Source organism: Halyomorpha halys, unplaced genomic scaffold (assembly GCF_000696795.3).
Source record: "Halyomorpha halys isolate HHAL.00 unplaced genomic scaffold, Hhal_1.1 Scaffold350.1, whole genome shotgun sequence".
Lineage (NCBI taxonomy): Eukaryota > Metazoa > Arthropoda > Insecta > Hemiptera > Pentatomidae > Halyomorpha > Halyomorpha halys.
In genome coordinates this window covers 902,056-928,000 of record NW_027107986.1, presented here as the reverse complement: position 1 = coordinate 928,000, position 25,945 = coordinate 902,056, and the positions used below count along the sequence as shown (strand labels likewise).

Sequence of the window (25,945 nt, the reverse complement as noted above, 5' to 3'; positions counted from 1 at the left end):
GTGTTTGCAACATCTGATACACACACACTATTCAATTAAAAATTAAAATCTACAACCTCTGCTCCGATTGTTTTATTTTTATATTAAAGCAATAGTTTGTTTTGAAGGTCAGTACTAAGGAGTAAATAACTCCAAATTATTGTGTCTTATCAAATTCAATAACCATTTTGTAATTCATCAGTTATTACATTATTTTATATCCAGTTCAATTTGCCTCTTTAGAATGGAAGCTGCAGAGCTGTCTTTCTAGTTTATTACAATTTACAATCAAGTTAATAATTAAGAAGACTTATTGATAGGTTTTCAAATTCTAATTCTTAACATATTGTAGTCGCATGTTTTCTCAGAATATTATATAATATTTCTGATATTAAATAATTTTAAAAAAATTATAAAATGGACCTAAAATATGGAAACCCTACTCCTCTCCCTCATGGGTCTAGCCACATAGTGGGAATGTCTAGATTAATTTCTTAAGTATTGATTAATCTAGGTGGGAATCAAATCTAGAACATTCTAATCCAAGCACTTTGGGACCCAACACGATCAGCTACCATGTCCTCTGAAAGACTGCTCATAAAATCTATCTAACCTGTTACTGAATTCCCTGAGTTTAACATTATACTACCTCCTTTTCTCATGAAAAATATTTTATCAGTTAAAAGTAGTGGTAGCTATGTGAGGATCCAATTTAAATTAATATTGGGTTTTAAAATAAGTTCGTAGCGTTTTTTGCTGGTGATTTCAATAAAAACTTCAGATTCTTGTAAATATTTTTAATCAACTATATATGATCTATTACATGTTGCCATCTTTCAGGTAATTTTTTAATTCCATCCCCCCAGAACTTCTCAGATTTTTGCGCAATAAACTCCTCTATGTGCGTTTTGCAGTCCTTGAGCGAATTAAAGTTTTTCCCGTTAAGAGAGTTTTGAACGCCCCGAAATAAGTGAACACCTGTTGGGGCAAGGTCTGGTGAATAGGGTGGGTGAGGGATCACGTCCCGGAAATCCTTTTCGGAAATAAAAAATCATTAAATGACGAAAATGAACTTTTTTCCCTTCCATTTTGAGCATGCAAAATATTACTTAAAGATTAGGAATCTTGGTTGAAACTGATGCATAAAAGCACCTTCACTTATACTTTTTTAGAATATGTAAAGATTATTGACCAAATAAAAATGATTTCATAAACACAGAGGATTAAATTGAAATATTGAAAAACGCTACGAACTTATTTTACAACCCAATGTTTAACTTTTAGCTTTGTCATCTGATTTTGTTTAGGTGGTAACTTATTCTGTATGATTGTTTGTCTCATTATTATTCTTGATTTCATCACTTCTTTCTTAAAATATTAAAACTTCGTTAGAAAAATTCATCTTTTTTTGGGGGGAGGGGGAGGGGGTTGTATTTTAAATTTTACTGAAGCTATTTAAAATTGGCAATGTAGTGTCAGATTGGCATGAAAGCTTCCATTTTTGCTTTAATAAGTTTGGTATTATAATACCTAAATTCCAGTTCCGTTTTGATTTTCTCCTAGTGTGTGAAAAGTATTTGAGTCTGTTATTTGTTTTACTATGTTTTCATTTTTGTAAGTTTGTAAAAATAAAATGAAATAAATATACTTCTTTATTAAATTTATTTATAAGTTTTTGTGCTGTTTTGATGCTAATTTCTACGATTATTATACATCATTGGTCAAAATATGAAAAACAGATAAGATTACTGAAAAATAAATAGGAATATACTTTGAAAATATATTGATCAGTGTCGATAAATATAATAATTCTTCACAGTACTCAAATTAAAAAAATTAGTCATTAAGTATGGATTATTTTAATTTATTATACCTCTACTCATAAGCACAGAACCACCAAATGGCAAACCTATTAAAATGGATATTGACTATATAAAAAATAAGAAAGATCTTGAAGTTATAGTTTATGAACATATATCTCCTTATCATAAATATTTAATTAACTTTAACAACATTATAGTAGTGGATAAGAAGAATTATCACAAAATCTTCTGTAAATCAGACAATTATCATTCATGAATTTTATTTTCTGATTGTATTTGTTTTTATTATTATGGAGAAAAACACTATATTTATACTAAAAATGGTATGGTAAAGACTAAACAATTATACCGATAAAAAATAAGTCCAATCTCCTATAAATATGCCAATGATCCTAACAATAGACTCCTAATGGAAACCTTTACTTTTTAAAGAAATTTTTACCCAAGATTCAATTTATTCAATAAAATAAATTAAAAATATTTGTAACATTTTAAATGGACATTATATAACAGTTATAATTTTTAAAAAATCGATCATTCACAACTTTTAATCAATCATTCTCTTTAAAAAAAAATAATAAATAAAAACCCGTTTCTAAGTTGGATTAATTGATTTTTCTATCACTCAACTGTGTGAAAATATTTTATGAAAATTTTGTAACAAATCTACTTAAAAAAGAAAAAAAAATTACATCTGAAATAAACTGAATGCTACCATTAAAGAATAAGTTTTTCAGAACTACCATAGATATCTATGTTAATTCAAGAAGGGCTTTGAGTTAAAATGAAAAAAAAATTTGTTTCATTTCATTAGTTTGTTGAATTAGCCAAGATCACACATATACTGTCCGACCCTCACCCTTTTAGGTTGTTTTTTAATTTCTTCTGATGCCTGCTTTCTATAAGTCATCATGTCACTCTACACTCACACACTTCTCTTTCGCTATCTTTCAGTAGAAGGTTTTTTTTTTGTATAAGGATATATAGTTGAGGACTTAAAAACAGGAATAGGAAGTAACCAACAACTGTGTGACATACCGAAAAAGTGTTATGGTGATAAGTGTGTTTCATATAAAATTTAAATTATCTTTTATGCCATTACTTGAAAGAATGCTGAATAATGTTTTACAACACAAGCTACAGTTACTGGAAATTGGATACCTACTTATAATACTATTCTAATTGCTTTAATTAGATCACAGCTTTTGGCTTTCAGCCCTGATGCTTGCTCAATGGGAATAAACAAACCCCCAACAAATATTTTTAGTGGAGGTCAGTCCATAACTTATCTGGAACATTCTATAAAAGTAAGATTCAAATTTGAATGAATAAGTCGTAGTTAATTTTAGAAATTATTACAGATTATTAAAATGATGTCTGCATATGTATTTATTTGGTTTTTGAATCATAAATTATACAGTCCGCTCAATCTCAAGCAAAAATTTTTTTTTATCAGCCTCAGCTTTGTGTCGGTATTTGGGACTCACAAAATGAGTATTATATATTTTATGACTGGATAATAATTAATGATAAGAACCTCGAAGTGAGGAGATGTTGACCTAAGGAGGATATTAACAGAAAAATAAAAACATTCTCATTTAGGTGGTTTGTAATTTTCAAAAATGTCTGTGAATGAAATAGCACCAAAATTGGAGAATGAAACATCTGACACTGAATCACATAGTGTAATAGTGATCTAAACTATATTCTCTCATTAAAACTAAACTCAGTATACATTCCTCCTAGGCCTGTTAGTTATAATGTACATTAATATTTATGTTATCTCCTTGTATTTTTAACCCCTATGTCTAATCTCTTGACTAGTTCAGTTCCTTTTTTGTATATGCAGACTGACCACATGAAAAAGTGAAGCTGTACAATTATTTACAAGGTAGCAGGTTCATATTTTATTAGAGATGACCAATTAGAAAGAAGTGCGATGTTATATAATCTTTCCGATCATGGCAAGGTTAAGTGAATTTTCACTTCCATATGAAGGAAATGAGAAAACCATGTGTCACAGTTAAGTAGACTTAAATAAATTGATGTACAGCAGCAGTAATCTCAAGAGGAACTTAGAAAATCAGTTATCCTTGATTCTTCAAGTTTGGAAAGGTGATCTTTACATAACTGCAATTGACGCCAGGTGTTTGAATTACCTTGATCTTTTTCGTGTACGTCAGTTAATTTCCTTGTTATCATTTTATTTTAAGTAAAAGTAATAAATTACATATTTACAGAAAAACAAATAATTGTGTTATTAAACAAAGATTGACTTTCTTTAATATCGCTGGCACAATGAAATTAGTAGCTAGTCTAGTGAACCTTTTGCTGGCTGAACCTAGTTAAGAGATGTGCTGACTAGTGGCGGTCTGTTAAACATTTCTAACGAAATAAACAGGCGGTAATAATAAAAATATTCAGGGGGTGAGAAAATTACTTAAGAATGGGGAATCATACTAAAACCCAGCAAACCCTATGTCAACAATTGATAAAAAATACCGTGTTCAAATCATGAAATACGTATCCAGATAAGAAATGTATTACGAGATAATTTAAATTTCTGAAAGGAAAAGTGAAACGAGAAAAACTTTCTTAATGGAATATTTTTAAAAATTTAAATAGAAGTCTGAACTTGACTTGTCCACTAATATTTCGGAGGCCTGCTACGTACATTACGACCGGGAACCCTTTATTGCATGTTGAGAGAGTTTCATTAAATAAATTGAGACATTTCTTGGTTAACAAACCTGTAATTTCTTACGGAACAAAATTTAATCCCTGAAGGGGTAAGTAAGAGAATGAGATAATCCTCACACTATCTCTGTCAGCCTGACGATCGCCGCCTCATGTGCACCTGTTGGAATCCGCGGTAGGTGGGACAATTACTTTGATTTAAAGTCTTTTAAAGGATTTTCTTTCTAATTATATTCATTGTGACCTAATAAAATAGATAACTCTGTGATAATTTCTAAATTAATTTATATGCTACTCATTAAGTTACTATAGTTTTATTAATCATGTGATATATTAACTATTAATCCTAGAAAAAAAGAATGTTGGAAAACTGATTTGTTCCCTTTTGAGCAGAGCAGCAACAAAATCTAGTGAAAAGAAACTGAAATTTTTATTGCTTTTGCCTGTGTTGATTTAAAAAAAGAGTGTTTTTCAGCATTATTTCTTTAACATCCTTTCACCTTGCTTTTCTAACAGCCACACGTTTTGAGGAATAGCTCCTCTCGTGCTTAATACTCTCTAAATCAGGAGAATGGCGCCCTCTTCTAGTGTAAACTTTTCCTGAATAATTTCTGGAGACTGGTTCCATCCAGTGTTGCGATGAGGTGAAAGACTGGTGCCCTTTCAGTTATCGTGTATATTCTAGCCTATATCTCATTCTTACCTACCTCCTAACTCTACTAACTACTTTTTATATGAAATTAATTATTAAATTACCCACCAATTCTCATTTCCATTAATTTTTTTCATTTTCATGACAACAGTAAAAAAAAAAAAATTCAACTCCTGAATTTAAAATAGCATTTAACGAGTCCACGTGAATAATGCAAGCAAGCATTGTATTAATGAAATGAAATGAACAAATAATTTTACTCTGAGACAGATTTCCCCTAATAATAAATACATAGTGTTCAAATTAAAATTATTAGTCTGACATACATTTAAAAATTGTCTGTATACATATTGAGATTACATAAAAGCGTTAGGTTACATTATAATAGTAATTAATTATGGCTGTATATATTGTTCAGAATGATGGGAGGTTGGTTACATAGTAGGTGAAGGAATAGGTATTGTTTAAAGGAAAGGTTGGACTAGGATTGCCGAATGCAGATAGGAAGAGAATTCCAGAAGGAGGTTGTACATATGACGAAGGATTCGTTAAAGGAGCCTGTTCTGTGGGAGGGTATATAGGTGGAATTAAAGGTGGATCCACATGTTGGCCGCTCGCCACGGATCGGAGGCTCGTACAAATGCTCGGTAAACAAAGAGCGGGCCATCCACATGTCAGTGTTATTCAGAGAGGCAAGCATGGTGGACGTACTAGTAGTTTCAACCATTGCACTTGGATTGCATTATTTTTATTACAAAAAAAGAAAATGAAAGGAAATTAAATATAAATAAACAAGATTAAGTATAAAACTTATTATAAAAAGTACCAACAAACACCTTTAACCTCCTAACAGCTCTCAGTTGCAACTAGACAAAGAACAATGGTGTAGATGCTACACGAGCGCTCTCACGAACCCCTTTTGATCTGTGGCCATAAAAACCGACTCCCGACGGCTCGGCAACGAGCCTAGGCCAACCAAGCCAAGCCACCCATCCACATGCTCGCGTATGTCTGAGTTCGCCATGGCTCGGCCAACATGTAGAGGCCCCTTCAAACGATCAGTTAGGATTAGGGATGCGACATCGATGTTTTCTAATCATCGATGTTTTTGAACAACCATTTCAGTAACTCAAGGTCTGTTTTAAAGACGACGTATAGTACGGGCAGTTGGAAGTGGTTTTTGCAAAAAAGAATGCAACATTGATAAAAACACATCGATGTTTTCAAATATCAATGTTCAATATCAAAATAATGTTGCTTACAATACATCACCCAGAATACATCAATGTTTTTAAACTACTATTTCAGAAACATAAGGTCTGTTCCAACGATCCCACATTCTACGGCCTGTAAAAAGTGCTTTTTGAAACAAGTATCCGACAACGATTAAGAAAACATCGATGTTTTAAAATATCGTTGCTTACAATACATTACCCAAAATATATCGATGTTTTTGAACAACTATTTCAGAAACATGGGTTCTGTTCCAACGATCCCGCATTCTACGGCCTGTAAGAAGATTTTTTTCAAAGAATGTAACATCGTCTAAAAAAACAATGATGTTTTTTGTAGTCGATGTTGGATTCTTTGTTTCAAACAACACTTATTTCATGTCGTAGGACGCGGGATCGTTGGAACAGACCTTATGTTTCTGAAATAGTTGTTCAAAAACATTGATGTTTATGGGTAATGTATTATAAGCAACTATATTTTAAAATATTGATTTTTTTTGGAGTCCATGTCCTATTAGTAGATTGAAAAAGCACTTCTGACTGGCCGGAGCATGCGTAGTCTTTATGTTACTGAAATGGTTAAAAAAATACATCGATGTTGAAAAACATCGATGTTTCAGTATTGAACATCGATGTTTTTTTATCGATGTTGCATCTCTAGTTGGGATCTTGTGTTAGATCGATTATCGTAGAGTGAGAAGATCAAGGATATAGGTAGATTTTTATATTCTAAAGACTTGGAAAAGGAAAATACCAAAGAGGTATCTTTTAGGTATTAAACATTTTTTAGGAATTCATCAAATATTGAGGTAATGAAATGATAAAATCACTACAAGCACTTTTTCAAAAGGTATAGGAAAGTAAGGTTATTCCGAATGACTGGGAATATAATATCATAGTGCCAATACCTAAGGAAGATAGTACAACAGAGTGTGGTATCTACAGACCAATATGCTTATTCCAAGTAACATACAAACTGTACAACACTACACTAGAAAGCTGATTACGGGCACTGGTAGAGACAAAACTAGAAGAAGACAAGGTCAGATTACGCCCTCGAAGACAAACCCAGGATCACATATTCGCCCTCAGAACAATCGTAGAAAAGGCATGGGATAGAAATCAGAGTAATTACATTGCTTTTTTTCGACCTAAAAGCTGCCTTCGATTCAGTTACCCGATATGAAATCAGCAGAGCACTTAGAGCCAAAAGAATTCCCGCAGACCTCCTGGAAACGATTAAATCAACTTACCAAAGCCCTAAAGGAATAGTGCTTTTCAATGGCCGAGAATCAAAGCCATTTTCTTTGGAAAGAGGTGTGAAACAAGGAGATAGCCTCAGTCCATTATTGTTTATCGTTTTTATGAATGAAATCCACAAAATATGCAGGAGAAGAAATGCTTGGACTGTAGTCGGTATGTGAAGCATGAGGACAGTAAAAGTACAGGCGTTTCTATATGCAGACGATATCGCGCTGGTGATTGACTCTGATGAAAAATTGCAACAGGCCATTATAGAGTGGCAAGAAGAACTCGCTCGCAAAGGAATAAGTATTAACAACCGCAAGAGCAAGGTTATGACTGTTGCCAGAGATGAAGTGGACTTGGGCAACGTAAAAATAGTGTGCAATGATGAAGTATTGGAAAATGTGAACTTCTATACCTACTTTGGAACAATCTTCAATAAACCTGATAAAATAGACCAAGAAGTGTCCAATAATAGGATAAATAAAGCAAATAATATTTACTACCGAATATGCAATACTATTGTGGGAAAGAGGGAGGTAGGTAAGGACATCAAACTCCATATCTTTAAAGTATATCTTCCTATTATATGGCAGTGAAAGTAGGGTCACCCAAGACAAGCACTTCAGCAGGATTACGGCTGCTGAAATGCGATTTTTCGAAGAATATTGGGCAAAACTAGGCAAGACAGGATAAGGAATAAAAGATAAAGAGAATAACTTCAGATACCCTCAGTGAAATCAGTGATTGAACACTGACAGCACCAGTGGTATGGACACGTCTGTAGAATAGGGAAAGACAGAAGGCCAAGAAAATTTATAGAGGCCAGGCCGACTAGTAGAAGGCCACGAGGGAGACCTAGAAGGAGCTACAAGGAGCATATGCAACGACTAGGTCTGGAAAGAGGAAAAACGCTGGCTCAGATGAAGATCCTTGCCAGAGACCGAGATGTGTGGACCAAGTGGCTACAGGCTCCTCCACGCTGAAAGGCTCTTAGTTGAAACAAAAAAATCTCTTTTGGAAGGACAAATAAAATTTGAAGATTCAACCCACAAAATGTCTACAAGATCAAACTCTAATGTCTAATAATAAATGCCAATGGATTTATTCAAATTGACTGTAATGGAGAGCCAAAGATTTATTCATGGGTCAAAGTATGGACGAAGTTGGCAAGGTCCATATCGAGTAAAACCAGGGTCGAAAATTCTTGCTGTCCAAATTAGGTGCAATCATAGTAATCAGATTTTGAGGTTCTACTCGACGGAAACATGAACACCTGGAAACATTCATACAAAAGTTAGATTTTACTCCGTTATTCAATAAGCTGAAAAAATTGAGATAACCGTGTGCGTTTTAAAAACTGACGAGCTCAAACATGCCATATTTATTTACTACTTCGACGGAAGGTAAATGGCTGTGGTTTGTTATAAAATATTCAGTACGGCAAGGTGAGTAATAATCAATCGCATCAAACAATCCACAAAAGCATACATTTTGATTGAACCGAATCTACCATATTTGAAATACTTAAAAAACTATTTGATAGAGCTTTTGTTTACTGAATTGATATTGTGACTAGTATTTTGTAACACCAATAAAGCGATACTGCTATTATTGGCCTATACTATAACTACGTAGATCCGCTAGAATCGTTATAGGCCGTCATGATGCAGCCTAGCTTCCAAGACCTGAACTATGACCATTAAATAAGTAATAAGCCATTTCATAAGTTGTAATATTTCTAAATGTGTTATTTGAATAAACAAAGATTACAATAGAATCTTGTGATCTACTAAAAGATAACTCTTATACTTAGTATCTATCGATGGCGTATAACACCCCAGAGAGAGAGGTGACTAAGCACAGAATTGACTAACCAAAGGGACTCTTCCTTAAGAAGTAGTGAGTGATAATATACATTAGTGGATCAGATTATTCTTTCTCTATTTTTGGAAATGTATTTTGTTTTATTATTTCACTCTTCTCTGGATCTCTACTTTCTATACTCTCGGTCCTTTTGTCAGGACTGCTAGCAAAAACCAAACTGTACAAACTGGCTACCCCTTCACTGCCGTAAGCGCATATCTTACAGAAATGAAAACAGGAACTCAGATCCTAGTCGTATAGCCGAGCCACTCTTCCTTCCAAGGGAACATAAATATTTGAAGGGCCGGTTGTTCCAAGGATAGGGACTTCTGTTTCTAGGCTAATCACCTACACGGAGTATACCTGATTCACAGAAATAAATTTAACCTCGGAGTAAGAGACTACTCTCTGATATGATTGCATCAGGTGGTGGAAGTGATCCAAGTCTAAACCTCAAAGCCTTGTGGCAACTTGGAGCTAGAAAAAGAAGGTCAGAAAATTCTGATTTGTTGATACATTGTTTGGGTTGGGACTGACATTAAAAATCTCGATTTGTTATTTTAGCCAGTCTGATTTTTAATCAACTGTTGCTAATAAGGCTCTAAAAATAATATTAATAAGAGGTTAAGGTTATGTAATGCGTAGCACTCGATCTGAAAAAGATAAATGAGTAGCGATTTGAAAAAATTCAATAGCAGAGTCTGATCAAGTAAGCAAAAAATAAGTTCAAGTTAAAATTGTGTTTAGCTTGACAGCCTATTATATAGGGTGTTTTTTTAAGCCCGATAGAACTTGAAATTGTAAAAAATAACACAAAAAATTAAATTGTAATCAAAATTTTTTTTTTATTCGAAAGATCAATACGTGACATTAACATTTGAAAATGATTTCGGGCATATGGGCACCGCGGCTGTTCTTGACGAAGCGCATTCTGTAAAATTGTGTTCAGCGATGAGGCGCATTTTTGGCTTAACGGGTTTGTTAATAAGCAAAATTGCCGCATATGGTCGTGCGATTTGACACCTCTCGATTATTTCCTGTGGGGCTACGTGAAGTCACTGGTTTATGCTGATAAACCAGCAACAATTGACGCCTTGGAGGCCAGCATTGTTCGTGTTATTCGTGACATACGGCCAGCAGTGCTCGAAAAAGTGGCCCAAAATTGGACGTCCAGAATGCGCTTCGTCAAGAACAGCCGCGGTGCCCATATGCCCGAAATCATTTTCAAATGTTAATGTCACGTATTGATCTTTCGAATAAAAAAAAATTTTTGATTACAATTTAATTTTTTGTGTTATTTTTTACAATTTCAAGTTCTATCGGGCTTAAAAAAACACCCTATACAATCCAGAAGCAACGACAAACTCAGTAAGTAGTTCTTGTCTCTGTTAAGTGACTATCAAAATGTTCTTCCGTGTTGTATAAGTTCATACACAAACAAATGATAAAAACGGCTGCGATTTGTACTACAATATTCAGCACAGCAATTTGTTAACAATAATAATCACAGTGGTTACACAGTTCCAAAATTCCAGTAAATAGAAGCGCGCTAAAATAATTTTGTTTTTAAATATTTTCCATATGGTTGAATCAGTTTAACCAAAATTTATTTCTGGCGCCAGTTTTAAAAAACGCATCTTAAGTGTGTTAATTTCGAATTATTTTCAGGGGTAAAGATTAAAAGGCCTACTACATAATATAGTTGACGAAAATGGATTAATTTGATTATTTCTTAGTAAAAACAAATTACATTTATTTTTTTTGTTTATTTCTCAAGTGTGTTACGTTTGCAATAGTAGCATACTTGAGACTAGATCCCAGCACTGTTTAAATAATATACTTATTAAATAAATGAAAGGATTTGTTGTAAACTTTGATGTGTAAATAAATAAAAAGTACTGACTTAGAAAACATTTCTCATATAATAATTATTGACATAATTATGAACTCTTTATATTATCTAACAATAACAATCACACAAGACACTTAACACACTGACCTTATCTTGGAAAAACCTTCTCGACTGATACTATCGATAATTGATACAAAATCACTATAGGATCATATAATTGAATAATTATTTCTGATGAGAATGATGATTATAACAGGAAGATGGTTTATCTTTGCAGTAACTGCCACTGAGTAAGTTGCTGTCATGACAGCATTTACTGCCATGGCAGTACTTTCGCTTTGGTTCTGGCATAATAGTTGACAGTACATGGAGTGGGATTTTAGCTACTGTCACTTTTAATCTCGTTTACATAATGAAACTTTAACACCAGCACTTATCCTTATCGCAGTCACTACATTGTAGGAAACTATATGATAGTAAAAGCATGACAGCATTTACTTTTGTGGTAGAACTGTCGCATTAGGTTTGGCATGATAGATGACAACAGTAATGAAACCACCAGAATTATGGTTATGGCGCTTACAGTTTAAAGCCACAGCTGCAATTGTCATGGTGCAGAATATATAACAGTTACCATCATGACAAAATTTATTCTTGACATTCTGAAATGAACTGACAATAATTACTAGGTAAAATTATAAATTCATAAAAAAAAATGGAAGATAGATGATTTGTCGTGTGTGATAATAAAAGGAAAGACCACCATGTAGGGAAGCACGGAAATGCTTTTTCTGCCAACTGTAAGTACTGCAACGTGGGGCGAAATGTTGGCTCATATTAGATAGTTTTTTCATGTTAGACTGTTTGTTTTGACTTGGGGGTAAAAAAAAATTGATAAAATTTCAAAAATAATTATTCCATCCATCATGAAATAACTTTATTTATTTAATTCTTTTAAAAAATTTATTTCCAAAATAATTTGTTTAGCCTAGTTAACTATTCATTCATCATTCATCCATTCCAGAAATAAAATAAAAAATAATAGAAACCCATCTTGAATAGGGTAGCTTACTGTTTCCACTACCAGGATTAACAGAAAAAAGTTTTTTCATCAATAGGTAACAAAACTTTAAGATCTTTATAAATTTGCATGAGCAAGTATAATAAGAAATTTCAAATTCACATTTCTTCAAAATTATTCTATCTATCTATCCGTGGCGCTACAGCCCAGTTTGGACTTTGGCTTCCTCAATGAGCCTTTGCCATGTAGCTTGGTCTATTTCCAGTTGCGGATGCTCAGAAGTTCTCAGGAATTCCTGATGACGGCATCCTCCCATCTCAGCCTTGGCCTGCCTCTTCCTCTGGTCCGATGCAGCCTACCATCCAGCAACCTCTTCGGGATCTCAACCGCTGACATCTTGAAGAGATGGCCAGCCCAGCGTAAACTCCCCAGCCTTATGTGTAGCATCACATCTCCCTCACCGAACACCTCGTAGACTTTTGGTTAGCATCCTCCAATTCTCACCAACCTTGACACAGCCAAATATTCGGCGCAGAATTTTTCTTTCGAAGATCAAGATTTCCTTTTCTTCAGCACTTGTCAGGGTCCAGGATTCTGATCCGTAAGTGAGGACTGGCTGGATTAGTGTCTTGTAGAGATGGCATTTGGTGTGGCGAGTGACAACTCGACTCCTTAAGTGCTTCCTGAGTCCAAAATAGCATCTGTTAGCCTTCATAAGACGCTGGCTTGTTTCCAGGGTGATCCTGTTATTGCTGCTGACTATTGAGTCTAAATAGGTGAACTGGTCAACACATTCAAACGTAAATGGACCCATCTTTACCTCCCCACCAACAGCAGCCACTATACCAGGGCCAGCTCGCATGCATTTAGTTTTTGCCTGGTTAATCGTCATGCCCATTGCTTCTGTTACTTCAGCTAGATTCAGAAATACATCCATCAGCGCCTGAAAGGATCTTGCCACCAGGTACAAGTCATTGGCAAATCCCAGCACCTCTATTAGCCTGTCAATGATTGTTCCAGAGGTTTGTATTCCGGAATCCCTAATTACCTTTTCGAGGGCCAGATTAAACAATAGACATGCGAGGCCATTGCCCTGCCTCACCCCCCTCCTGGACTCAAATTCTGGTGAGAGGTCTCCCTGAATCCGAACTGAGCATTTCAAAATTATTAACAATTAAAAAACTCACAATAATATTGATCCTAAAAACAGATATGTTTGAGAACACACTCAAATATTTTGATGAAGATGTATGATATTTTCAAAAGACCATCTTGCTAAAAGGGCCAGGATTGACAAGCCTGGTAAGAATGACCCACCTGTTCTTATCTATTTCTGCTATCTCAAAATTTGACCAGTTTGAGTGTAAATTTCACTAGGAATACGACAGATTAGCAAGACTTGCCGATCCTGGTTACAGGCACTCATTAAGGATAATAAATTAAGAGCAAAGATAAATATACATTCATACATACATACACCCCAGTCCCTATATGTGTCAGATTACAAAGACTCAACTGTATTAGAATATTTCCCTCATAACATACAGATATATAATTTAGAAATGAATAGGAGTACAAGTACAAAGTAAATTTTAGGAAAATACAATATTTGCATATTTAAAAATCATTTATTTATTTCACACAGTAACCCTGTGAGAAGATTGTTTATTTCATGCATGATGCATGTAATGAAGTATTTTTCATGGATGTATCATGCAGAAAACTGTATATGTATCATATAATACAGATTTGTTGGAGTTCTTTACTTGAAAAGCATATTTTCGTAAGAGCTTTTAAGAATTTTCAGCACCCTTGTGAAAATTTTATCAATAATGTAAAATGTTGAATCTATATAAAAATACAATATATAAAAATTATGACAAAATCTTAGTCTAATACATGTTTATTCTTTCTATTCTGGATCAAAATATTGTTGAGGTTAATCATGGTTTCATATATTCCAATAATTAGTTCGTTTATAGGTATATGTGTGTGTGTGTGTGTGTGTGCATATATGTTTTATATACATATCAACAGAACTAAATTCTGCATCTTTCTATGCTTCCAATATAAAATTGCAGTTAATGAATTTGTAACATATGTTTACCTAATTTTTATTTTTATAAATACATGAATTGGCACCGGAAGTATTAGTGAGTGTAATATTAGAAATGCACGTATGCTAATTGAAAATTTTAAAATCTAATATTGCTGAAATATTGTTCAATTTTTTTAAAAATTCATTGCAAGTTCAAATATAATCCAATGCAAACTTCAGTCTAATTATAACTATTTTAATTTTCATTCTAGTATTTTTTTTAGAAAAATAGAAAAAACTTTGTTGAAATAAATGAAAAGCGGAAATGGAAACAGTGAGAAAACATAATTAAAAAAGTCTTACTAAATGTAAGACCTTAAATATACAAGCTTAATCTTTCTGTTTGAGGAATATCTATGATGTATCTTCTTTTGTTTCAAAGACCAATAGATATTTACATAAATAATCACTTTTATATAATTGTGTTAACGAACATAGAGTCAAATTTTCAATTACTAAGATAAAGCAGTTCAAGAATTTAATAATATTAATTAAATGGTTATTGTTAGAAGGCTAAAATTAATTAATCATTGACTAATAATTATAATTTCACTTATTCTAATGCATGGGCATCTTTTTAGACAAATAAATAACTTTTATTTATCTTTTAATCTTTCATAATGAATAACTATGACATCCAAATAAGAGAGAAATAATGGTTAATAAATGTATTTACTATACAAAACAGAAAAGCTTAGGCTTAAAGCAACAATGTTTGGATAAATGTGTATTAAATGATATAAGCCAAATTACTAAAGCAACTAGTTGAAATTAAATCCTTAACTACCCTTCCGAATAAATATGTTTAAAGAAGAAAATCATGCTTAAATTTGAACCAGCAAGATAGTTGGACACATATTATACTCCATACATTGATTATTTACTTTAATTATAATTAAGATTTAACAATTAAGCTATTTAAAATAGATTGACAAAAAGTATGTACTTGCATGTATAGTTTTGTTTTATTTTGAAACCAGTAATATTGGTTAATAAGAAGTTTTGGTGATAAGATACTAAGAACATTAAATTATAATTTAAGGTCATTATTCAAATCATTATAGCAATAATAAACTGAACTAGATTAGACCTTAATCTACAAGAACGCCTCACTCCGAAAAAAGTAACCTTAACCATCAAATAAATATTTCCTTTGACTATTTAATAATCATCAATTATATAAAAATATAAGACAAATTATTCTTAAATAGTACTGAATAAATTACATTTATATATATATACACATATTATATATACCTAGGGAACAGAACCCAAACATCTTATAAATGCCGCAGGAGATTCATATTACTTCATGAATATGTTTTTAATTAACTGTCAGTCATGACTTATGAAAAATATGTGTATATAAAAATACATTCCTTTTTGAATAATTATAAATACATCTAAATGTACGTAAACTAAACTTCAGTTAGGTATACGGCTCATTTACTAAAGAAATTGGATCATGCTTTGATGAAATGGCTAACAGCTCCCGAAGACCCTGAAAAATAAAAATATTAATGACTTAAGGAAAGCTAACACTAAAAAAAAAAAGCTAAGCCCTTTTGACTTTAATTACAGGAGGGGTCCAAAACCCTTTTGTAACTAACCCACATTCTAGATTATCAGTCCGATAGAAGGCACCATTTATTTGTGAAAGTAAATTGTCAATAGTATGGCATTGTTTATAATAAACATAATACATTAAAAAAACTAGTTTGCTATAAAAGGTCAAGGAATTTACCATATCATTTAAAAAAATTAATGTTCCATATTTACAGTAAGAATCCATAATCATAATTAAGGCATTTCTTAATTAAGGCTTCATTATCATGGCAACCATTTTAATTTCCTCATACACCTGATGAAACCTAAACTATGACGGATTATTACAGAAAAGTTAATTCTAAAACAATTTTGTTCCCAATATTTTTACGATTTTCCACACTGTTTGAAGTCAAGAGTTATGTGCATTGAAGGTTAAAAAAAACTAATGATAACCTCAAATAATATACCCCATAGAACAGATAGGACACTGAGAAAATAAAATTTAAATTCAAAAAATTGTACAGATAAGAAAAATGAGCGTGTTTAATGGGACACCCTATTTAAGAACATTACATGAAAATGGTGGGGTGCACTTGGCATGAAACATAAAATCCTAAAATACATGAATGACAGCATACATGCAAAGACTAATAAGAGAAGCAGAGGAAATTGGCTTGCAAGTAAATGAATATAAAACAAAGTATATGATTGTAAGCCAAAAAATCAACCCTAACAACAAAGTCAGTGTGGATAACAAATTGTTTCTGAAAGTAGGTAGTTTCAAATATCTCAGCTCCACAATAACCTCAATAAATGATAAATGAAATGAGATAGACCTGCCTATAACAAGCACAAATACAGCCTTCTTCTTTAAGGCAAGAATACTGAAATCCCAAAGAATCACTCAACATCTGAAGCTAAGGATCTACAATGACATGATAAAACTAGCTCTTATATACAGCTACAAGACCTGAGCTTTAACAGGTACCCTAGAAAGTAGAATCAAAAGATTTGAAAGGAAAGTCCTCTGTACAATTACAGCAGGGATATGGGATCAGAGCCTTAACATATGGGGAGGAGAACTAACAGTGAACTGCTTGGACAGACTGATCAGTCAATATCTAATGATATGAAGGCAAAGAGGTTAAGATGGGTGGGACATGTGGTCAAAAGCAATCCATCAGAATGCCTTTACACAACAATTATGCGAAAGAGCTGAATTAAGTATCAAGAGTTAGTAGTATCAAATCAATGTAGAACATACTGTAATAGACAATTGTTGTGAAAGTCATCTCAATATAGTTATCTTATTGACTGACACCCAAGATTCACAAAAATACATATTATTAACAGTCAAGAGAAAAAGTTATTATATATAAAGTTATATATATATGTGTGTAAGTTACAGTCAGCTGTACAACTCATAGTCGAAAATCGAGTAGATCAGTTGATTCAAATGTATATATTGTAATATTCAAAAATTATTGAAAATAAAATAAACAGAATTTTATATAGTTTTAACTTTTTCTCAATTCTAAAGTATAGTTTTATTTTTAATTATTTATAATATTATAGACTCTTAGTCTCAGGACGCGTTTCTAGGCAATCAGAGCAGACACTTTTTTTTTAATAACACTTAATTAAATTAATATCTACTTTTACAAATGTATTTAATTTTAGGTAGAGCGAAACTAACCAATTTACACAATCTTCTATGATGACAGATGGTTTTCTTTGTCTTCTTTCTCAACAAACTAACACTTGCTGTAAACAATCTTTCAGGAGAAAAACACTGACTGTTAACAAAGCATTTGTCCTCTAAAAGTTTTCATTCATCTCATTCACTGGCAATCCAAAACAAGAGTCCCTTATTCTTCTTGGTGACTATTCAATGTCCTCTTTTTCAAGATGTCCACCCTTGAGCTAGACAAAAGATGATAAGGACCTCCTCATCCAGGAAACATTCCCCGCCTGTGCCTAAGCAACGAATCCTCAAAAACCAAGTTTTCTTCTTTCCCCTTCTCTAGGTATTAGTTCTCAACATCGATTGTAGCACTACGGTTTTGAGTTTTTTCTTATGATTTCCTTTATGAATAATTTTCTTTAATATTTATTCTTAACTTCTACTTTTTCTTAAATTTACTGTAACTACAATTATGATGAGAAGTTAAATAAAGTTTTTTAAAATATTTAAATCTGCTCAACATGGCCGCTATTCAACGAGCTTTTTGGAGGACACGCGCCGCCATCTTGGCTATTTAGTATGTGTTTATTATAGACAATGAAAATTGGTTAGCTTGCTTTTTGGTTCAACAAAACAAATGAACAATATTTAACGTTGATACATAAAATAAAAGCATAACTAAAATCATTTATATACCGAAACCCAGGAGCTTTAGATACCAGAGTAATTTATTTTCAAGAAGAATTTTTATTGATGTTTTCTCAGCTCCCAATTTTTTTTTTCTCTAATTTGTTTTAAGTAATGGCTGCCAACAGTATCGTCAGACAAGCGGTCTTGAACCTGGAAGCTTTAAATCAAAACGGGGTCGATATCGCACCTCCCATGGAGGTGACTCCTCCACCGCCAGAGATTGCCCCACTACCGGAAGTTTCTCTAGCGGGAGCCCATACCACAACACTTAAGAGGAAAAAAGGTTCGCACAGCAAATGCCCAAGATTCGAGGAAGGCTGTTTCTGACCTCAAAAAATTTACTGGGGAAACAGGAGAATTGAGCCACTTCATAAAAGGGGTGACCGACTAATAAGCCAAATCAAAGTAAAATCTATCAAAAATCTACTCGATAGTGAAGATGTGAAGGCATAAAAACAGCGGTTGTGTTGCGGGTCTGCAGAGTGAAAAGGATCATCCTCAATTAGATTCAGGCGGATGAAGAGACCCCTTGGAGAGTTATCAAAGAAAGATTAAAGAAGGCGTACGGAGGAGGACAGTGGGCCCCAGAGGAGGACATATTCATGATGATCAGAGAGACAAAAAAATGAAAGCAGTCTAGTGGGTAGTATGTCGCAGAACTCCTGGCATGCTAGAATCACTGATAAACTCAGCGAGATAATGGAAACAATCCAGGTACAGGGTCGGATGCAATTCCTATCAATGATACTAAAAGTTCAATAGGCAAAAGAGCTGTGGAAGGACGGATTTCCAAGAGTGCGCTCGTTTCTGGAATGTGCTCAAAATCTCATAGATGCAAGTACTAGAGAGGTAGAGGCCCCAATGGAAGTAGAAGAGCAGGGGTGGACCCAGATAGAATATCAACGGCCAAGAAACATGTTCAACCTTTGGAGAAGGAGAGAACACGGTGATGGTAGAAGAGAGAGATCTAGTCACCAAGAAAATAGAAGGAACCAAACGAAATCCAGAAACAATGGTCGGCGGGAGGACCAGAAGTGTCACAGTTGCTGAAAGAGTGGGCATTTAGTGGATCATTGCCCGCGCACGAAATGCTTTGAATGGGGTAATGAGGGCCATATAGCTAGGCAATGCCCCTATATGTATAAAAGAAGAGACGCAGGCCAAGGGGAGCCAATGGAGGTGAATGCCCAGCAGGTGAGAAGGAAAAACATATGACTACGACAGAGCGAATCTTCAGGAGTATCAGAGATGGAAGAAGATACTCAGGAACCCATAAACAGAAGCGGGCTTAGTAGCAGAGGAGCGTGGAGAAGAGGGCCAAGAGGAGGGAAGGTACACAAAATTTGAGGAGGATGTCTGCAGAGGAATGGCCGCATATTAAGGAATTACAATGTATGTGAAAAGTATGGCGGCCTGCCTATAATATGAGTGAAGGGATGCGTAAACAGTCTGGTGGACACCGGAAGCTCAAGTAAGATCGTGGGGCGAGGAGCATTGGAGATGTTGGATGGGGGAGAGAAAACAATTGATAACCCTGGGTGGGTCCTGCAGCATTGAGGGGGAGGCAATAATGGGCTTTAGTAAGTAGGGTGCTTTAGGGAAACAAGTTACGGCTCATGTAATGGGAAAGATGCTTCAGGACTACCAAGTAATTATAGGGTGCGACCTATTAGATAAAGTGGAGGTGCAGATAAAGAACAAAATGGGGCAATGGGACATAGAAATTGGAGGAAAGAAATATAGTTGCCGGAGACTCCTAAGGGCCGGGAAGAGAGGGTAGGTGCAGTGATGCAAGGGAAGAGTTGGCATTAATGACCGGTAGGTTTTACACCTTAATTTCTGAATAAACAAACAAACAAACAAGGGAAGAGTTTGGAAGCCAGAATTTCTGAACAATTTGACGATATTTTTTTTAAGGAGGGGGTGTACCTGAGCTGAGTGCTACTGGGGAAACAGTTCATGAGAGTCCACTGAAGCAAAATAGGGTGACTTTATGTAAAGGAAAGGCAATCCCATGTATGGATTCCATACATGTATGGAATTTGGAAATCCATGTATGGATTTCCAATCTATCCCAAAGCACTTCAACAACACATCAGAGAAGAGATAGAGAACCTGAGAAGGTTCTCTGAAGGCATTCTCTGATTTCAAGAAGAAATTCACCCTCACGACTGATGCAAGCGAATATGCTCTTGGGGCGGTGTTATTGCAGGAATACGAAGAGGGAGAGCGACCCATAGCGTACGCGAGTCGACATCTCACTGATGTGGAGACCCACTACAGTGCCCTGGGATGTGAGTTGCTAGGGATCGTGTGGGGAGTGGAACACTTAAGGCCATATAATTTTGGGAGATGTTTTCGGGTACACACCAACCACAGACCATTGTAGTGGGCTGGTAAATTGAAGGAGACTTCTGCACGGATCACCAGATAAAAGGAGATACTCAGCCAGTACAACATGGACATTGGCAAAAGAGCTGGGGAAGAAGGAGGGATTTCCGAGAGAGCACTTGTTTGTGGAATGTGCTCATGATCTCATAGAAACAAGCACTAGAGAGGTGGAGGCCTGAATGGAAATAGAAGAGCAGGGATGGACATGGATAGAATATCTACGGCCGAGAAACACGTGGAGAAGAAGAGAGTACAAGGATAGCGGTAGGGAGAAAACGAGTGACAGGAGATCAGGGCAAGCAAAACCCAGAACCAGCAGTCGGCTAGAGGACTGCAAATGTCATGGGTGTGGAAAGATATGGCACTTGATGGCCCAGTGCTCGCGTACCCGTTGTTTCGAATGTGGAATTGAGGGGCATATAGTGAGACAATGTTCTTACATGTTTTGAAGACACAAATCAAACAAGGTAGAACCGATGGAGGTGAATACCCAGCATGTGAGGAGAAGGATTTCTCCATGGTCAGAATGAGCTACTAGTGATAACACGTCTGAGGCCTCAGAGGTTTAAGCAGAAGAAAACGATGTCGGAATTCATGACAGACAACAGAACAGGAGGAACGTGTGGAGATGGTCTGAGGAGGCTGGCAGGACAAAGGAAGAGATCTGAGGATCATATTCATGGAGGGGTGGCCGCACGTTGGTGAGCGTCAGAGGAGAGCCACAGCGGTTGTCTATCATACGAGTGAGAGGAGGCGTGAGATACTAGGTGGACTAAGGGAGTTCCAATACCATTGTGTGCAGAAAGGCTCTGAAGAACATAAATGGCAGAAAGAAGGTGCTCCAGGTCCAGGAGTGTCAATGCCAGTTAATCACCCTGCAGAGTAGAAGGAGAAGTGGAAATTGAATTAAGTAAATGAGGGACTAAGGGGAAGCATCTAATGGTCCATGTAGTAGGAAAGATGTTCCGAGACTACCAAATGATTATTTGGTTGTGACCTGCTAGGGAAAGTTGGAGAAAGGATACAGAATCACGGATGTAAGTGGAACATCAAAATTGGAAAGAAGAAATATATATGCCAAAACCAAGCAGGAGAATCTGAAGCAAGAATAGGAGCTATTAATCAGGGAGGGTACTGGAGAGACCATATCATGAAAGAATATGATGATACTTTTTTTAGAGAAGGGAGTGTACCGGGAGCAACAGGGAAAACAGTACATGAGATTCCGCTGAAAGAAAACAGGGTCATCTATGTGAAGGAGAGGCGGTAGGAGATGAAGGTACTCGAAAACATGGTGAATGACAAACGACGCCACATCATTTGGAAGACAAAGACCATGTGCATGATGAAGAGAGAAAACAGGAAATATAAGGTTAACGACATCACCACTATTTTTTTTTAGGTCATTCATTCAATTACAAGGTAAGTTTACGAGGACGTCTATTGATAATTGTCTATAAGTTATTGTAAATAGTTTTTTCTAATTGTCTTCTTTTTTATATGTTATTGTATTATGATATATAAGTTTACGAGGATTGTTTGTAAACTGGTGGGGGAAGTTACGGCCTGAGTGAAATGTCAGCTGACAAAGGCCCAACATTACGCATTGATTATTGTATTAATTTATGAAATGTTTATTGTTATTATTATCCTTTTTTTTTTTTCTCCTAGCTTGAGAAGTTTTTCAAATTATTTGTCCTGTTCTTTTATAATTCTTAATTAATTAATTTAACCCACCCCTAAGAAATTTCTTTAAAATTTAAATTTGATTTAAACAGAATTCATAGTAATTGGACTTGAAATGAAGAAGCACACACTAGTCTCATTCTTGGAATTCCAAAAAGCTTTTGATAAGGTTTGGCATCAGGATCTCCTATACAAACAAAAGAAATAGACACTCCAAAATACTTGTATAATATTGTTCATTCCTTAATGGTAGAACATTTACGGCTAGAATAAATAACACAAATTCCACCATTAAAAAAATCTATGCTAGTACTCCACAAGGTTCTGTTCTTTCCCCAATTCTCTTTAATTTTTATTTTCATCATATACAGTACACAAATACCTCCATAGATATGTTTGCTGAGAGTACAGTGATTTTTTCTCAACCCAGTGACATTATGGCCAGAAATATACGACACACTCATGATCTGGAATAATACTTTACCAGATGGATAATAAATCTCAACATTGAAACATTTACTTAAAAATTTCTACTCTTTGATGCTCATCAAATCCACCTGAACTGATTCTCAAAGGTAAAGAATTGCAATGGAGTCCTACCTGTGAAGAATTAGAATAAAGATACCTTGGAGTTCATCATGATCGTCACCTTACTAGGAATCACCATAGCAATATCAAATTAGCCCAAGTCTATGCAAGTTTAGCAATGCTGTATCCTATCATCAATAGAAAATTTGGATTAAAACCAGATGAAACTATCCCCATCTGCAAAACAATATTAAGGTGAACTACAAAAAGAATTGATAGATGATTTCATCAAAAAATTGGTTTACGAAATTCCAATCCCAGCTACTCATAATTAAAAGTGCAGTCTCTTATAACATTGGAAATCCAACCACATCCCAAAGACTTTAGCCCAGCCTGTTGCAAGACATCCTGCAATTCACTCTATATTAATTCATTTTTATTTATTCATTTTCTCGACTTATATTTTCAGTATAAGTCAATTATTTATTTTATATTTATATATATAATATATCATTAGTTTTTGTTCGTTATTTTTTCTTTCAATGTTTAATTATATTATTATTTTATTTAGCAATTGATATTTAATATTTATAATTGGTTAAAGGATTGTACATAGTTAGGGATGTCTGTCTTTTGTACGAGACTATACCTCCCCCCCCCCAAATTATCAACTGTTAATAAAACTAACAAAGCCTTAAAATAACCATATAAGACCCACTAGGCCGATCTGGTAATAAAGAAATATAATTTATATTAATATTCTTGATGGGACTAGATATTTTTTTATAAACATAATAGATATTTTGAAATTTTACAAATAATATTATATAAGTACTAAGCATAATGTACAATGAAAGTGTATTTTTTAAATAGTCTATGTTACCTTGTTTTCTGTCGCTAATTGATGAAGTTCTTCTTCAGTTTTAAGAATATTATCTTCATCTGCTTGTACTGCTTTTCCCATAATATGTGTCATCTCACTAATTTTAATAGCCTGATCAATAATGATCTGTAAATATATAATTTAATCATTAATTTAATTATCTATTGTGTTAGTATAAAAAAAAATGGGCATTTTAACACTCGGCAGCAAAGCTGGCACTGAATTAAGTCCATGGACTAGGAACCCTCTCCTTTCCATTTAACCCCTCCCAGGAAAATGCATTTCTACATATAGAAAGACATATACTTATAATTAACAAAAAAATAAAAACCAATTGGAAGTAATTAAAAATTTAATTAAAAAAACGAAACTACAGTTTTGGCCTTTAACACCTAGGTTGTAAACAAATTTCCGGAAACGAGAGTAGTGACATAGATGTACATATAATATACCTTAGGAAAGCGAAAGGTTTTATAAATATTAACATCTAACATGTATAATAGCAGGAAGGTAATGGAGAGTGATGAAAACACATGAATAAACCGAACTTATAAATAAATGTTTTGTTTTCCGTGGTTATAATAGTCAGTTTTAATTTCAATTACTCTCTGTATTATAAAAGAATTAAAATTATGATATAAAAGAATTAATTTTAACTAAAATAATGGTACTAAACGACAGTTTTGTGATGATTGCATCACACCAGATTTATTTATCATGTGATATTAGCAGTTTTGTAGCATATCAATTAATAAACTAATAGTACTAAATAAGCTGCAGTGTATCTTAGCCACAAAAAAGAAGTATGGGGAGGGCACTGATATAGCAATACAGTGTGAAAAGATGTAATTATATGTACCGGAAAGTATGAAAATGCCCTTGATGTAATATGTAATACTAACCTCAGTATATTTTTTGTTATACAACTTGGTTAAATCAATCTGAGATGAATGAGCTAATTTAGTAATCTGCTGGCGATACTTAGACATAATAAGTTCTAGAGCATTCTGTTGTTCTTCTAAAGCAGCCCTTAATTCACGATTTTCTTGTTGCAAATCACGTAAATGTCTATTTTCCTAAAAAATAAATAAATAATTTTATGATCTATACCCAAAACACATTCTCAACAAAACAAATATGACTAAGAAAATGTAAATAGAACCATGATGAAAGTAGAAAAATTTTTTGAAGCAGGAGTATTCAGTATTCATGCAACTAATTGATTGCTTAAATTATCTTGGGTAGGGATGTAAGTAACACTGAGCAACAAAGAAAATACATCTTGCTACTATGACACTTTATATCGGTTATTTTCATTTCCTAGGTTATAGCCTGTGTAGCAGTAAATTTTTTCTCCTTCAGTCTAAATGTTTCTTAAACAAAATCCCATGGAAAAGTACCTAAGCAGAGAAGAAATTTTGTTAAATTTATGGTAATAAGACATTCTCAGCTCACTGGTAAGAGTTGCTTCCTACCACTATTTTGGGTTAAAGGTGTGCAAGTGATCAGGATAAAGGGAGGTACCTTATTTTTTTACAACTCACGATTTGTGATTATGTTTGGTGGAGATATAAGTAGTGAGCAGGGGAAAAGATTCTGCCAAGACATCCCTTAGATCGAGCCAAGATATCAGGATTATTAAAACAAGGATTGTTAAACAGGATTTTTAAACCCTCCCAAGAAGTCATTACTTGATTCAGTAGAAGAAACTATTTTTAGAAGTGGAATTCCACATTTATTATTTAAAGCTGATATTAATGGCTTTAAGAAATTTTATGTTCAGTGAATCGTCAGAAATTCGCACATTAGGGTTAGCAAACATTCAGAAATTTTTTTTTATTCAGTGCAATCAATTGTAATATGCTCTTTTTGTGTAAATAGTATATTTTGATGTATAAATGGTTTTAATATGTTTTATTTTATGTATCATTTTAATATTCATTGCTTTGTTTATCCAAAAAGCAAACTAACCAAGTTTCATTGTTTATAATAACTTCGTAAAAACAAAGCCAAGATGGCGGTACGTATTCTTCAGTCAAGTCCATGTGAGCAGTTTTAAATATCATAAAA

General features: G+C 34.0%; 2 protein-coding genes across 2 annotated transcripts in view; one reads left to right on the top strand and one right to left on the bottom strand.

The window, feature by feature from the left end:
* S1P (membrane-bound transcription factor site-1 protease) overlaps positions 1–1,643 on the top strand; it is a gene marked incomplete in the record, with an annotated part of 80,081 nt that extends 78,438 nt beyond the window's left edge. The window contains 1 exon segment of the mRNA XM_067046355.1: positions 29–1,643.
* A 12,332-nt stretch (positions 1,644–13,975) lies between these two features.
* The window catches only part of LOC106681596 (Fibroblast growth factor receptor 1 oncogene partner 2), a 41,131-nt gene continuing 29,161 nt past the window's right edge, over positions 13,976–25,945 (bottom strand). Inside the window, exons 4-6 of the mRNA XM_014421995.3 lie at positions 24,778–24,951; positions 23,876–24,001; positions 13,976–15,966 (exon numbers count right to left, since the gene is read on the bottom strand). Coding sequence (XP_014277481.1) covers positions 15,895–15,966; positions 23,876–24,001; positions 24,778–24,951 — 372 coding nt within the window. The 3' untranslated portion in view covers positions 13,976–15,894. The remainder of the gene's footprint in view (positions 15,967–23,875; positions 24,002–24,777; positions 24,952–25,945) is intronic.